Raw genomic sequence first — 15,906 nt, 5'->3', positions numbered from 1 at the left:
TAAGAGATATAACAGGAAAAAACAAGGGCAGTTCAAACCTTTGTTAATGGCACTCTGAATGTGACTCTGAAACCTGCTTTGACTGTAAAATTAAGACAAGGAGGACAGGAGGCAAAGGATGGTAAATGAGAGCATGTACTCCTCTACAGGAATAATTTGGGCAATCCATCAGAGGATTCCTTTAAGTGCAGTATAATAAAATAGCTTTCTATTGATGGCTACACGTACCTTGAACAGAAAGAAACGCAAAGCTGCTCTGACCAGGTTGCTGGATGCTGCATTCAATTTTTCCAGAGTCATTCAGCTGTGTGTTGTGGATGATGAGCTCTGAGGTAAACGCGTCGCTACTGGTATAATTTTGAGAGGTGAAGCGGTCTAATGTTTCAACAGCTCCTTGAGAACTGAGGACAGTGAGGACAGGATTTCCATTGGATAGCCACATGAGAATCAGCCATCCTACTGACACAGTGCAATTAAAGCGGGCTTCTGAACCAGCGAGGACTGTTGCATTAGTAGGGCCATTTATAATAGAGTAACAAAAGCCAAGACCTGGAAGCAAGGAAAAAACACAATCTGTAAATACATATACAACACCACCACCACCAAGGCCTTTGACTTAATTTTTACTGCCAGCAATTTAAGGCTAAAAAGCCAGGCGCCCTGGTTCAAATAGTATTATTCACTAGGAGCACTGGGGTATTAAGCACTTAGTTGTTTATCAGGAAAGGCTATTGATTGAGCTGAGCTGGCACTTCACCTCCGACAGCGGTCAGCACCTGATACTTTCAGGAAAAGATTATTGTCTCATTTTCTATAATGCTTGTCAGTAAGTAGTTAAAAGATACATATGGTGAATTGAAATTGCAACTGAGTAATGTTAATCGTACAGGAGTAAACAGTAGTCAAATGCTATATTGTTATAATGCATCCCCAAGCCAATCATTACAAACCCAAGAAGTACAGGTTTATATAGATTAAAAGATCTTAACCAGTTCAGAGACGGAGATGTACAATCTAATTGTCAGCAGTGTGCTCAGGTGGCCAAGAAGGCCAATAGCTTCCTTGCATCAGGAATAGTGTGGCCAGCAGGACCAGGGAAGTGATAGTGCCCCTGTACTCAGCACTGGTGAGGCTGCACTGCGAATACTGTATTCAGTTTTGGGCCCCTCACTACAAGAAGGACATGGAGGTGCTGGAGTGTGACCAAAGAAGGGCAATGAAGTTGGTGAAGGGTCTAGAGCTGAAGTCTTATGAGGAGCGGCTGAGGGAGCTGGGGTTGTTTAGCCTGGAGAAAAGGAGGCTGAGGGGAGACCTTATTGCTCTCTACAACTACCTGAAAGGAGGTTGTAGCGAGGTGGGGGTCGGTCTCTTCTCCCAAGTAACAAGTGATAGGATGAGAGAAAATGGCATCAAGCTGCACCAGGGGAAGTTTTGGTTGGATATTAGGAAAAACTTCTTCACTGAAAGGGTAGTCAGGCACTGGAGCAGGCTGCCCAGGGAAGTGGTTGAGTCTCCATCCCTGGAGGTATTTAAAAGACGGGTAGAGGTGGTGCTTGAGGACATGGTTTAGTGGTGGACTTGGCAGTGATAGGTTAATGGTTGGACTTGATGATCTTAAGGGTCTTTTCCAACCTTAACAATTCTATGATTCTATGATAATCTTTCAGGTCCAGCTTAGATTAAATGGTTTTCTTTAAGGATGCATTTGATTTTTGGTCTCTCCTCCTCCTACTCCAATTTCACCTAACTTTCTCTTTTCAGTGATTCACTAAAAAGCTGTCTTATCATTTTGCTGAATGAAAAAAGTTCCACTATTAAATAGGAGAATACATGAGTTCTCTGGACTTTAAATAAATAAAGGAGTAGGTAACTAGTCCCTTTTCCATACCTCAGATTGCCACTGCTTTTCTGCCACCCCAGCATATATCCTTCCATGCTCTTTCCCCTATTCATCTGCCTCTTCCCTTATTTCTCATGCATGCATCACATATGTCCTTGCCCACATTCTCAGGCTTTCTGTTTGCCAGAGCTGCTGTAATTCATGAGTTTTTCTCCTTAAAAGGTAGTATGAATTTTGGCTACTACTCTTCAGAACTGAAACCTCATTTCTAATGAAGGCATTCTGTTTTCCTTTCCTCCTCAACAGACCCAGGGCCTCCTGTTGCCCTCAGAGGAATGAACGTGCAGCTGTTGCCCAGGCAGACGGTGGATCCCCTGCATGTGGGAAGGCAGAAGTGCTCGATTCTACCAAGCAGAAAGTGAAGGAAGGATGAAGGCAGAAACCTTTTTTTCAAAGCAGCAGCTGTGACTTGAGTCCCTGAAATAGCGAGGGAAAATAGTTGCTATTTTGAAGGCGGGCAAATCTTAAAGTATTTCTCAGAGACAGAACATCATATACCCTAGTCTTCACAAGGGACAAAACTTCAAACTCTAAGAACAAACCAGATATTATTTAGTTGATGTCTTAGGGAACAGGACCTGAGAGAGCAGTCTTGTGTGAAATTAGGAACCTCCTTCTCTGAGTCTTTTTTCCTTGTGAATCCCTTTGGATTTTGGCTCAGTTCCCCAAAGCAAGATATGTCCATGTCCAGTAGAGCAAAGGCAGGGGTACTATTGATGCCTTTCAAGGAGGACTAGCTGACCAAATGGCCATAGAGTAATTCAGGTTGGAAGTGACCTCAGGAGGTCTCCAATCCAGCCCCCCTGATAAAGCAGGATCAGTTCTGAGGTTGGACTTGGTTGCTCACAGCTTTATCCAGTCAGGGCTTGAAAACCTCTAAGGATGGAGACAGTACAACTTCTATGGACAACCTGCTCCACTGCTTGACTGTCCTCATGGGGAAGAAGCTTTTCATTTTGTCCACTCTGAACCTCTTTTCTTTCAACATATGCCTGTTGTCTCTTGTCCTGGCTCCATTTTCTTGACAACCTCCTTGCAGGTACTGGCAAGCTGCCGTTAGAGACCCCGCCGCCATCTCATTTTCAGGCTGAACAAGCTCTGCTCGGTCAGCTGCACCTCACCGTGACAGAGTTGCTCTTTGATGGGGGCATTGAAAGGTTTCGGTGGCAAGGGACCTCAGGAAATCTCTAGTCCAACTCTCTGCTCCAAGCAGAGCTAATTTCACCATTAGGCCATTTGCACAGGGCCTTGTCAAGTCAAATTTTGAATATCTCCAAGGATGGAGATTTCACAAGCTCTCTGCAGACCAAGCAGTCCTGCCAGTGAGATCTACCTCACCAGTGAGTTCCTCATCACTTACTGGGAAACATTCGTGCTAAGCACCAGGACTGCCAGTGCTACCCCTAACGATTCAGGCTGCAGTCTGCATAATTACAGCAATTAGATACTACAGTCCTTAGCAGTCTAATTAAAACCCCGTGTCTGCAAATTTGGCCTGAGCATAAGTGTTCAATTATTTTCCAGGAGAAAGAAAGTCTGGAATGGCCATCACTCCCTTGCTAAGAGTATGCAGGTCAATGAAGTGATTTTTAAAGGTATCATTCAACCCAGGTTTTGTATATTTTAGGTAGCTTATTCATTAATTGATTAATTATAAGTTATTGAAAAATTCATTTTTCAGTCAGTCAATAGCTGTCATGAGTAGGGGAGAATATGCTGTATTGTTACACACAAAAGACATGTTTGATAGTTGTACAAATGGAAACAGAGCCCAATCTCAGTTACAACATTGCAACCAGAGCCTCAGTGAACGCACCCAGGGCATAGGGTCTGTAATCTCATTGCTCCAATGTCAACATCATTTTCAAATTCCCAGCTCACATTTAATCCTAGGCAGTGTATATCTAACCAGGTTTGTGCCAAGAATTGTTCTTTAATATAAATAGCTCCTCTCTTTCTTCCCACCCGCCGCACGTATTTACAGACAAGAGCCTTTTCATTCTTTGTTTTGCAGGATTATACAAACCTAGCTCTCCCTGGTTCTTTGTATGACTGACTCTGAGTTCTCTCATGTTTACAAAAACCTTTACAAAAATTTTCCACTTTCCTGGGTTATGTTACCTCTGCCATGCACCTCATTCTCCAAAGTATATCTGTGTGTGAGCAATAAAACATTAAATGAAAAGCAAACTTCGCTTCCACTGATAGTTAATAAAACCAGATAAGATACAGTAAAGCATGTTTCTGTTCAACTTAAATGGCTCGTTTTTTCCAGTAGCATTTATTCAAAGCTCTCTTCAGACTTGTGAAGGTGAACTGAAATGCTTTAAAACATGAAACAACTTGAAGACAAACTCAGCAATCAAATCTATGTGCATACCTTAATACATTGCTTTATAAACAGTTAACCCAACAAAATGTCTAAAAGCCATTTCCTCTCTTTTCTATTTGTCACTTTCTGAATGTTAGGGACATTCATCCAGTTGTCATGATTCCTATTCATAACTTATATTACTAGGGTTGAGACACTGTCCTAAGCTCAAACATGTCTTTGCATTATCTATTTTTTCTTGACTCCTGTTGTAGCCAGCCTTTACAATACTACTCCCTGTACATCTATGGTGTCTCTAACATGTTCATGTGCCGAGTTTTTTGATTTTTACACTTTGTTTTAATTCTTCCTGACTGGCTGAAGTGGACATAAACAGCTACCATGATGATAGACACAACCATGAACAAACTTCCTTAGAGTTAACACCAAAATGCATTTAGTTGCTCATGAAACAGGGTCTGCAGTACTTATCCACACTGCTCTTCTTAATGCAAACTCATCTCTGTACATTTGTAATTTATTTCCATGCCTGTGCAAACACATCACTTTCTTAAGGAGCCATGGTTTGCCATGGCTCTGAATAAATGATGTGACTTTCAGTACACTGATAGCTGTTAATTAATCATTTGCTATGAGATCATGTCTGTGAGTTCCATTATAGTCTTGAAATTTATCCCTAAACATGAATAATCAGTGATCATCCGCTCTAAAAATACATGGCTAATATTGCTTTTGTTTTCTTCAGACAATCAGGACAGTATAGGCAGGTAGGGATGAGTTATTCCTTCATTTATGTAATATAATAATTTTTTATCAGTCCATAGGCATGTTAGGATCTATATCTTCTTCCACCAACCGTATCTGCTGGAGCAATAGATGGTCTTTCACTGACTTCTGTGAGCTAGGGAACAGGTCCATAAGCCCGGTATGGGGATCCTATGGGTGGCAGGAGGACTGAAGAGTGGGACATAGCTCAACCTTGCCTCCATTTAGATCTCAGTAAAGCCCCAGCACAACCAAAAAAGGAGCTTCATGAGCCTCTCCACCTGCTGCCAAAACATTTTTGGTGGTTTTAACTTTGCCTCTTTATCTTTTTGCTTTTATTTTTTTATCCTGCAACAGCACATGGAGTCCTGAACCAACAGTGCGTTCCATTGTCCAATCCACGGACAAACACTGATAAAGTAATTCATGTAAGGTCAAAGAGGACATTCATGACAGAAATGGGACCTAAAGCCAGTTACCAGTGCTTTAAGCCAGTGCTGTAAGTCCTTTTGCTGGGCCTTGCTTCTTGCACTAAGAAGAAAATTTTAGTGCTAGTTTTATTTACATACTGCTTAAAAAATACCTTGCAGATGGTTGCTTTTAGACAAATTAAGGCCTCAGGCTAGATTGTCATTGCACTTTACAGGAATTACATGTTCGGCTCTTAACAGCTGGTTTAACATCTGCTTCCACACACACAACCAATGAGAAATCCCACTCAGGCAAATATCATCTTTGCAATAGGGAAATGTTAGGCTGTCTTCATAATATTGCATCTACCCCTTGATTTTTGAAGAACAAAGCTGAGTTAGGACACCTTCTTTGAGGCAAGTCATTAAATGTTTATAAAGCAGTCACCAGTGGTGAAAGTTTGCTTAAACTGATAAGTATTTATGGTATTTCAGTTGCTCAGTCCTTCCCAACACCATGCAGAGTATATACCAACTCCCTTACAAGCTGTTTATTCCCTCCTTTATCACACAAATTTGCTGTCACATCCCTGGGGGTTTTGAAGAAACAAAAGTGCATTTCCTTCCCTGGATGACGCCTGCACTGAGGGAACCTCTTTTGACAAAGAACTGCCATTGCCCTTCGTCACCAATGTTTTTTCTTCCCCGCTTGAACTAACTCTAAAGGACCACTTTTTCATGCTGAAGGTTTCAGCAACAAGGGCATCGAGACGTGGCTACCTTCTTTTCCTTCCCTCCTCTCCTCTCCTGACCCTGTCTTTCTTCTGTTATAAGTGACCTATTTGGGTGCAGCGCAGTGAAGGACAGGATGGACGTATCCTTTTGCACAACGATTCCTTTGTTTTCAGCCTCATTATAATATTTCAGAATAATCTCTCCCTCTATACCTGTATTGCTGTTCAATAAACCCTGCCTTTTATCCTTCAGATTTTGTGTCTAGTCTCTGTCTTCCTCCCTTCGTTCTCTGCTACTTCTGTTTGGATTTCTACATTTTTTTCCTTCCAGTCTGTTTTAAATTCCTTTTTCTTTTCACTCTTTCTTTAGTCTCTTGTTCACCACACCTTGTCTTTCTGCCTTCCCTGCCTCATTGCTGGCCCACTGCTCCAGCAACAGCTCTGCAATAAATTGGTTTGGATTTGGTAAGATTTTTCTTCAGCACATCTCAAGTTTATTTCAAAAACCAACAACCCTGAAGCTGAGCTTTTTGAAAACCAGAATTTCCACCCACCTGCATACAAACCTCTCCGCAGCCCCAAGTGTGTCTTCCCATCTCTTCTCTTACTCACTGTTTGACAGCTGTTCCTTGCAGCCTCTCCTGGCTCTGCTGCTGGACTACTCCTCCTCTCCTCCTGCACTGCCTCTTGCCTCTAGTGGTGAGGGTCCCCAGGCTGGGAGCACCGCAGCAGCACCACCACCAACATCCTGGCAGGAGGCTGGGACCCTGCACTGCATGTTCAGCCCTGTGGTCTGCAATGCTGTTGCTGCCAAAGGGCATGCTGTGCCCATCCACGGGGATGCTCAAACTGGCTGTGCCAGGCAGCCGTCTCGGCAGCCTAGCCACACCACCCAGCCTTGTGACTCCTGATATCCTGAGAGCAGCAATACTTCTTTCCAGAGCAACACCTGACTCTCCACAATACACTTTTTCTCTCTGCTTTGGGGTGTGCTCCCATGGCTGCCCCGCACAGTGTGGGCAACACCTGCTACCCCAGTACAACTTGCGGGTGAGGCAATAAAACACCCATTGCAGGAGTGTTTGACTAAAAGCATTAGTGAAGGGTAATAGAAATCCTCTAAAACATGTAGTACTCTGCTCTGGATGCTTAGGAAGACAGTGCAAGAAACAGAACAAATAAAAATGGAAGCTTCCTTCTTATAACTTCTCAGTGTCCAAAACCAAGAGATCTAGGGACTTCTGGAGCCAATGATTGCATCTGCACCTATGGATCTACCCTCCATGATATTTGTTTCTAGCTTTTTTTTTAATTTGGAATCCCCCATATCCAGTGACCATGAGCTTTACTATTTAATTACATACTGTAAGGAAAAACACATTCTTTGGCTTGCCTTAAACCTTCTTTCTGATAGTTTTACTGGTTGCCACTAGTTCTTTTTGTTATGAGAAGTTGTGAATAACCATTTCACCATTCACCTCCATATAATTAATTATTTTAATAAATCTTTACTGTTTCTTCTTTTTCACAGGCAGAAAAATATCCCAGTGTAATGAAGGCCTCCTCATACCTTTGATCACCTCTGTCACACTTTATACCTTTCTCAGACTAATACGTCCTTTTTGAAATGGAAGGGCTAACAAAACATCCAGTATTCAAGATATAAGTTTTCTGCAGATCTGTATAATGCCAGGTTTCATTGTATTTCCCTTGCTGAAGACACTAAGTGGTGAAATTTTCTCTCTTTTTCAGCAATTTACTCTCTTTCCAAGATATTTATTATTTTTCCCCACTAGACATCTTCAGTTAAGTGATGCTTTGCATTGAATGTTTTCTGCTCCTTTATTGCTTACTCACTTGGCATCATGACATTTCTTGGCAAATCTTCCTAGTCTCTTTTTGGATTTGGCTGCCCTAAGTAATTCTGCACCACCTGCAAAGTCTGCCACCTCACAGTTCACTCCTCTTCACTAGGTTGTTTAAGAGCTTGTTGAATACCACACATCCTTCTGCAGCTCCACTGGGAACAACACTCTGCTCAGAAAACTCATTTATTCCTGCACTATGTTTCCTTTCACCAATTATTAAGCCATGACAATACCTTCCCTCTCATCCCACTTCAGCTCCCTCCTTTCAGAGCCTGTTAAAACCCCAGCTAGACTATAATAAAAAAAAAAAAATCATCCTTGTCTCCCTTACCCAACTATTCACTTCATATCCACATTTTCTTTAAAGCTCTGCCACCAAGATACCTTTTATCTGAATTCACTTTGAAACTCAGGCATGTGAAATGTAAATTGGAGGCAAACTAGAAAAATGATAATTTGCACATATTTCTGGAAGCAAAACCAGCTGCTGATATTGAGTTGTCTACAGATGCCCCCTCAAAAGCAGTCCCAAACAGACAGGAGGAAGATGAACGCAAGGAGAGGGAGAAATAAGTGGGACATCCCTGCTCAGTGGAAGTGAGAGAGGGCAGTCTCCTCATCTCCTCCCCACCCCATCCACTGCTCACTCTTGCATACTGAAACCCACCTTAAGCCATCAGATCATTCAGGCTTGAAACGCAAACTTAACCATTTCAAACAGTTTAAATAATTCCCCTCTGGGACTGACTGTTCAACCTGATGTTGACAGTAACTGCCATTCACAGGGCTTTAAAATTAGTTCACACATTTTGTCCGTTGTGGCTCATTTTACGGGTTATGAATGTGTCCTACCTGGTAGTGAGGCAGTTAAGATGAGAGGAATTAAAATAAGTTTCTGGAACCTCTCCATTGGAGCATTCTCTCCTGGTCCCTAATGCAGAAAGCCACCAGTGGTCACCGCATATTTGAGAAGACGCTGAAGGACAGAACTTATCAAGGAACTCGGTCATGAGCTGCTGCTTTGCGTCTTGTGATAAAACGTATTACCTGTATTACCAACAAGAGAAGAAGATTAAATGAGAGAGGGTTTGGAGGAAAGCAGTATCTTTGCTCAAAACAACTGTTTCAAAAGAAGTAGAGGAGCTTTCTTCAGCAGAGAAACCTCCTCCTATGGTCGTTGCATCTCTTGTGCCCTTAGTCCCTCCTGGCTATTACAACACTACTGCTTCAGGATTGACTGTGTCAGGGGAGCTCCATCTGCATCATTAAAGTTAATCATGAGCAGCTGGGAAAAATAATTCTCTAAGCTGCTCGCAATTGCATGTGCATTGTGGGTGCACCGTCCGTGCCACCAGCAGCGTCCTGGCAGACTAATGAACCCTGTGCTCCATCACTTACTGTCATGCAGGGCAACTGCGCAGGGCACCAGCTGCTCCCCTGGGGTCATAGGGGAGCAGACCTCCGTACAAAGGGGCTGTTACCCCCCCTCCAGAAACTGATGCCTCCTGCGCCAAGTAGCCTTCGGGAGAGGAAGTGGGAATATATCCCAATGCACCGCTACATCCAAAAAGTCTGTTTTGATGTTTTTTCTGTGTGCTTTACTCCAAAACTAGGATTCCTATTCATACATTTCCAGGCAGAGCCTGGTACCATCATTGCTGCTGCAGTCCCGTCAGGTCCTCACCACACACGGGCCACCATGGCCAGGAGGAACAGCTCCTGCCACCTGGCCTCTCTGTCCCACCTGCCTTGGGGCAAGGATGAGAAACGCCAAATCTCCTCCCAGCTCCCCAGACTGAGCACTCAGAAAGGCTGCTAGTGCAAAGAAGGTCCCCAGAATTATTTCTCTGAACCAGAGAGTGCCTCTTACACCCCAAAATAAAACACCACCAGCTCTCCACCATGGTCAGATATAAGATACAGAGCTTGGGTGGGAGCCATCACCTTACTTCTGCATTTTCTGCTTTTCCAGCATTTGTGATTCACTTGTGTGATATTATTGTCCTCCCCCTCAAAATATGTGGGAGAGAGTTTGATTGTACTGCTTGGTTTACAAACTTCTCAGTTGGGAAATTGAAGCTTGCCTTCATGAAAGGGACACAGGACAGAGGATATGGTTTTGTGGCCAGCCAAAATTTCTTGTCAGGAAAGTGTTTTTGATTTCAGGGGTGTTCTTTGTGGCAGCTCTGTGTAATGCAGAAATATTAGTATTACCACGGAGACACCCTGAGTTTCCTGTAATAAGCATACTTTTTTAACCGCCCTTTTGCTAAAACCAAAACCACACCAAGGCATGAAACAAAAAAGCCCTGGCCCAGCTGTTTTGCTGCCCTTAAGTAAGCAGTTCATTTCACAGTTTTGTGTGAAGACCCTGCATTAATTCCCAGCAGGGCTTTTGTGAAAATAGCAGTGGTGGGATGGCACGGGGTGGGTGGCAGTGCCTCTCATGGGGTGCCTGGGTGGGAGGAATGCCTCGTGTCCAGACCTTCCCTGCCCGCTGCACCACCACAACCAACAAAAAAGCATTTTTGCTGTTTTTCCAAACATGCCCAGATGCAGCATCAAGCTATACCTGAGCAGTGTTCGCTGCTCGGTGCTTTAAGCAGGGGGTCTCACTGAGTTTACTGCAGCAGTTGCAACCTGACTGGCTCGGCTGCCAGCTGAATCTGTGAGATGATTTCTTCACTTGCGGGGGAGGGGGGGGGGCGCTAGTTTGTAGGCTGGTTTGGGTTTGCCCGGTGCATTTTGAAAGGTTTTGGTTTTTTCTCACCTCCAGGTTTCGTGTGCGGGAGGGTTGCCATGCACACCTTGGAGGGATTTCTCCTTGCTCTGTCACTGTGATAGCTCTCAGCCCGTACACAAATCAGTCAGTAGTCCTTAAGAGCTAGTATTATGTGTCATAAGAAGTGAAACAGCCCAAGTAAAGCACCAGGAAACAAATCCAAAAGCCAGGGCCGTGGCCTTTTACAGGAGGCTGTGATCCCAGGCAGGATCTACAGGCATGGAGAGGACCCCGCCGGCCAGGGCAGCAGCCTTCATACCTCCGCTTACAAATCCAGCTGCACCGATGCAAGCTGAGCTGAGCAAAGTTTTATGGAGAAGAATAAACTTGCTAGAATCTTATGCCCAAATTCAGGCCAAAATCAGTAAATATCTTGGGGTGAAGTAAAGCGAGACGGGAAAGGAAGGGATCTAAACGTTTTGTTTTACTTTGTTTCAAAATGGACTTTCAAAGGGCCAGGAAATATACCCGATCCCCAGAAGAAACAAGATATTTTCGCCGATGATGAATTAAATACCTGGGTTTTGGCCTGAGCTGCTTTTCACCTTCCCTGCAGGTGCGTGGGGTGACTGGCATCGCCAGTGTTGCCGTGCACGGCTCTGAGCCTGCTCCCTCCCGCATCCATGCCGGAAGCAAGGGGATAATATTGATACCATCGCCCTAAAGGAGCAGCAGCCAGATCCATCCCAGCACAGAGCAGGGCTCGATGCTTTGGGCACCCTGCGATGCGGGGGACACCCACCCTGAACACCGGGGAGCACAGCAGGAGATGGGGATCGCAAAACACCCCAGCTCACCCCACTGCCGCTGGCCCAGGGAGGGCTTCCCTAATGAGGCAGGAGCAGGGGAGAGGGTTAAATTATCTTTCAGCTGCCAGATCCTTCTGCTGGGAAGCGAATAATGGCTCCGGAGGGGTTACCTGGATCACTTCCCCGAACGCCGAGAGGGTGTCTCCCACCGCTTTCCCTTTGACGACAGGCCCCACTCGCACCCTCCGCCCGGGGGACACAGGAGGAGGCCAGCAGCATTCAAGGCGAGGAGCCCCAGGCCAGCCCTCCCCTCCTCGCCCCGGGGAAGCCTTCCTCAGGCAGCGGGGCCGGCTGCCCGAGGTGCCGCGGGGAAGGAGCGCCGACCTCTGCCGCCTCTCAGCCGCCAGGCCCCGGGGCAGGCACCAGCCCTGACATTGTCACCGCGATATGGTGAGGTAAGGATTGCCTCTCCCCTTCCCCCCGCCCAAATACGGCTATCGCTGCGTTAATATTTAACCGGTCCTGCAGGAGGAAGTAAGGCACAGCTGATGACACAGACATGGGAGTAAACTTCACGCCATCCCGACCTGAAAAGCTGGATGGGCGCCGCCGTCTGACGTCTCAGCAGAGGATGGCCACGCCGCCTTGCCAAGACATGTTGGGAGGTGCAGGATTTGTTTTCCCTGGTTTGTAACTGCACAGGTGAGTGTGTCGGTGCCCTGTGCCGAGGCTGGAGCTCGTCCTGCTGTTACAGCGCTGCAGGCAACATGGCAGGGAGCAGAAGCACCTGCCTGTGGGCCCCGCGCCGGCCGTGCCTGCACCAACAGGCGCTGTCACCCACAGCCGTCGGTGTCAGGGTCCATCGGCAGCCCCTGACAGGGTGAGAGGCTGAGCCAGGGGCAGGGTCCATCCAGGGCGTCCAGTCAGGAGCTGAAGGAGACAGAGACAGGGCTGGAGACAAGGCCACGACATGGCACCGAGGGGCCCATCCAGGGGACGGGGCCAGAGGCAGGGATGGGGCAGGCTGAGGCATCACTGGGGCAGGGGCCAATGGCCCCAGGTGGCTGACGTGGGGCCCTGGGCTGTGGGCAGGGTGGGGGAGCCCCGTGGGCTGCCAAGGGAGGGTCAGGCCCCCTGGTGCCTTCAGGGACCTTGCAAAATGGGCCCTTACTGTGAAGTGCAACTTTATAAGCAGCTGGTGAGAAAACTGAATTGGTTTTCCATCTTTTAATGGAAAATATAGTCCCCAAGTCGGGGTTTTTTCCCTTTTTTATTTTGATATTCTTTTCCTCCTTTCAGTTTTTATTTTGGGGAATTTTTTATGTTATGACAGGAAAATGTTCATTAAATCGTTTCATTTAATTCTGATATATTTTGTGTTCATTCACTTAGTTAAATCACACCTTTTGCTGCCACCTTGACAATTGTGTGTGTTCACCAAAGCTGCCGTATGCCTCATGGGAGATGCTCTTTCAATGGCTGCAGCTTTTGTCTTCCTCCGAGAGCTGAACAGCATCCTTCGCATTATGCCGTCGTTGGTCAGTGAGTTGAACTGATATGACACATCAGGAGATTTTTATGATGAGTCCATCTGCTGGGAAGCTTAAATCATAAAGAAGGGACATATGACTTTCCTGAACTGTATTTCCTACTAAGCACGGTAACATTTCTAGCAAGTAGAAATTAATGCCACACTGACTCAAAATGAAAAAGTTCAGTTCAGCAAAGAGAAATGAAACAGTCTGTTTGGGGAATTTTGATCAATTTCCAAAATTAAATTTCAAAAATTTTGCTTTATGAGAAAAAATATCACCCAGACTTGTTAAAAAAAAAAAAAGCTGTGAAGCCTGCAGGAAGTTTTTTGACCAGATGTAATTTTTTCTTTTTGCTTCCTTGCTTTTCCAAACATCTCTTTTTTTAAGTCTAAAATCTCACACTCTTGTTCAATGAACAGCCCTACTTTTATAACATTATTCTTGAAATACCTTCTATGTATAGTTTTATTTCCATCCAAATAAAGCTGGAGGAAGAAAAGGGAAAATATTTAATAAGCAGGTTCCATTTCTGGTTGTCCAAGTGGGAAAAGTGCAGAAAGTTAAAACGGATTGACTGGATTTTCAGCTTGATTTAATAAAGATAACTCTTTGTAAAAAAGCTTTGGAAAGGATGATAACTGCTTTTAAAACTTTTACAAAACTATCATTTGGCATTACCGAGGAGAGATTGGCTCTGTAATCTTTGTAATTGCTCTTCAGGTTAATTTAAGCTGCTATTAGATCACTCTGTAACCTCTTCTCTGCCTGACTAAAGCCTTGTTCCCTCAGCATCTCCTCACCAGTGCTGCACTCTAGACCCACTTGATGTCCTGCCACTGGACCCTCTCTAGCTTCTCTACATCCAACTTGAACCGAGGGGCACAAAACCACACACAGATTTCCAGATGTGTCTGGTAGAGGAGAACAATAGTTTCTCTGAATTTTCCAGCAACACTTCTCTGAATGTAACCTAGTACATGGTTTGCCATATTTGCAGTGAGAGGGCATTGTTGGCCTCTATTTACCCTGGTGTTCATTTCATCTAGGTCTCAAGAAATTTTCTGAAGAAATCAAGATTTCTACCCACTGTCACTTAGGCGGTACCACTGCAGCCTATACCTTAAGGTTGTTGCATCTGATGTACAGAACTTTGTGCTTCTTCACGCTGGATTTCAAGATGTTTCTGTTGGCCCAGTCCTCAAGCTTATCAATGTCCGTTTGGATGTCATGTTGCTGCACCTGTGCTACAGCTGTTGTTATAACACTAGCTAATCACAGGCAGATCAGCTATCACTTTACCACACTGCAGCCTGTCATGGTCTGTAGATTAGCCACATCCTTAAACGTGTATGCACATAAAGATGCATACCCCACTCTGCTGTCCCCAGTCGCAGGCATTTCACTCCCATCCCCTCAACGTAGAGAGGACAGGTTGAAGCCCACGGCGGGAACTGGGTGCGTTGTGGCCTAGAGCATCCACTGTGTTTACATCCTGCTCTGGATCTGACCCCAGTGGAGATCTCCTGATCTCTCCTCAGGAGAGCACCTGTCACCTCCACCCACACACTCACTGGCTTGGCTTTGTCAGCTGAAATCCTCCTGGGTGAATGGTGCACAGTGACTGGATTCAAATGTCCTTGTTTTCCCTGGGGCTGCTTAGGCAACCAACACATGTATTAATATTTTATTAATTATTTCTCACTGCCCTTGTTAGTTCCTTCCATACTTTGACTTTCCTAATGAACTGTGGTATTGTGATGAATACAACCATTGGCATTGGTTAGGATGTGCGTGGGATAAGACATTACACAGCATGCTAAAGTATCTGAATCCCCAACCGCTGAGAACATTGTGCACGTACAAGACTACCCATGCTCATGACTGTTCAAAAGATCAGGTCCTAAGTTTGCCAGCCTGATGCAAATGGAAAATAATTTTGTGAATCATCAGCCTGCATACCAGGCAGATTCCTACCTCCCACTCCAGTTTCTCTAGACACTTCTTTCCAATTCTTCCTTTTTCTTCTGCCTGTGAGTAGGAGGATTTTTGCCCATTTTTTTTTTTCCCTGACCCTTCAAAACTCTTTTTTGCGCACCATATCATTTCTTCTGTATGGTGTGCAGACTGTGTAAACTGCTGGAGCAACCCTCAGCATTTTTTATTCTAGGGTGTGTTAGTCTGAAACATATGTCTATACAGCTTGCTGTGCAAACCCACGCAAGAAACTTCAAGTGAAATGGACTATCTGAGAGGCACTTAGTGAAGCCTTCTATCATTGTCATTGTGGCTATAAGTGTAATTTATTTTTTTTCCTCACAGGAGAATTGGACAAATTGTCATGATGGAAAATGAAGAGCATTTAGACACCTTCATTTGTAAATATTACTTCTAACCAGTGAGAATACAGCAGGGGAAATCACCAGTCCCTACATTTCCATGCTGTATGTTAGCTTATTTAGCTGAGTCAAAGAAAACATGATCAAAGGATGTAAGTATTAAAAGAGCAGAGAAGCTGAATCGAGGTTAGTGCTAGAAACAAGAATAAAATTCTTCATTTTCCATGGAAACTGGCTTGAAAAGGGGCTTGAACATTATAAAGACTTTGAGAAATAGCTCCCTGTTGAAAAAAAAAAATGTTCTTTTCTCTAGTGAAGAACAGGGGAATTGAAACATTAGAAAAGACTAAGGTGACCTGGTGACTGAATTTAGCTGTCTCTATCTTGACGCCTACAGGATGCTTCTCTCTAGTAGCTGATCAGGCCAAAGAGATGCTAAGCCATAACTTTTCTAACTCTGCCTCCTTTTTTTCCCTCTTTCTATGCTCTTAGACC

The 15,906-nt window shown here is 44.7% G+C and overlaps 1 protein-coding gene across 1 annotated transcript in view; it reads right to left on the bottom strand.

Moving 5' to 3' along the window:
• The window catches only part of IGSF5 (immunoglobulin superfamily member 5), a 33,485-nt gene extending 21,498 nt beyond the window's left edge, over positions 1-11,987 (bottom strand). Inside the window, exons 1-3 of the mRNA XM_087757838.1 lie at positions 11,711-11,987; positions 8,862-9,056; positions 229-549 (exon numbers count right to left, since the gene is read on the bottom strand). Of these exons, the coding sequence (XP_087613964.1) occupies positions 229-549; positions 8,862-8,919 (379 nt within the window). The 5' untranslated portion in view covers positions 8,920-9,056; positions 11,711-11,987. The remainder of the gene's footprint in view (positions 1-228; positions 550-8,861; positions 9,057-11,710) is intronic.
• Positions 11,988-15,906: the final 3,919 nt, after the last annotated feature.

Source organism: Nipponia nippon, unplaced genomic scaffold, assembly GCF_047370975.1.
Source record: "Nipponia nippon isolate SJK-2023a ecotype South Korea unplaced genomic scaffold, ASM4737097v1 scaffold_2, whole genome shotgun sequence".
NCBI classification, from domain to species: Eukaryota; Metazoa; Chordata; class Aves; order Pelecaniformes; family Threskiornithidae; genus Nipponia; species Nipponia nippon.
The sequence above is the reverse complement of the archived record's forward strand: the minus strand, read 5'-3'. Positions and strand labels throughout refer to the sequence as shown.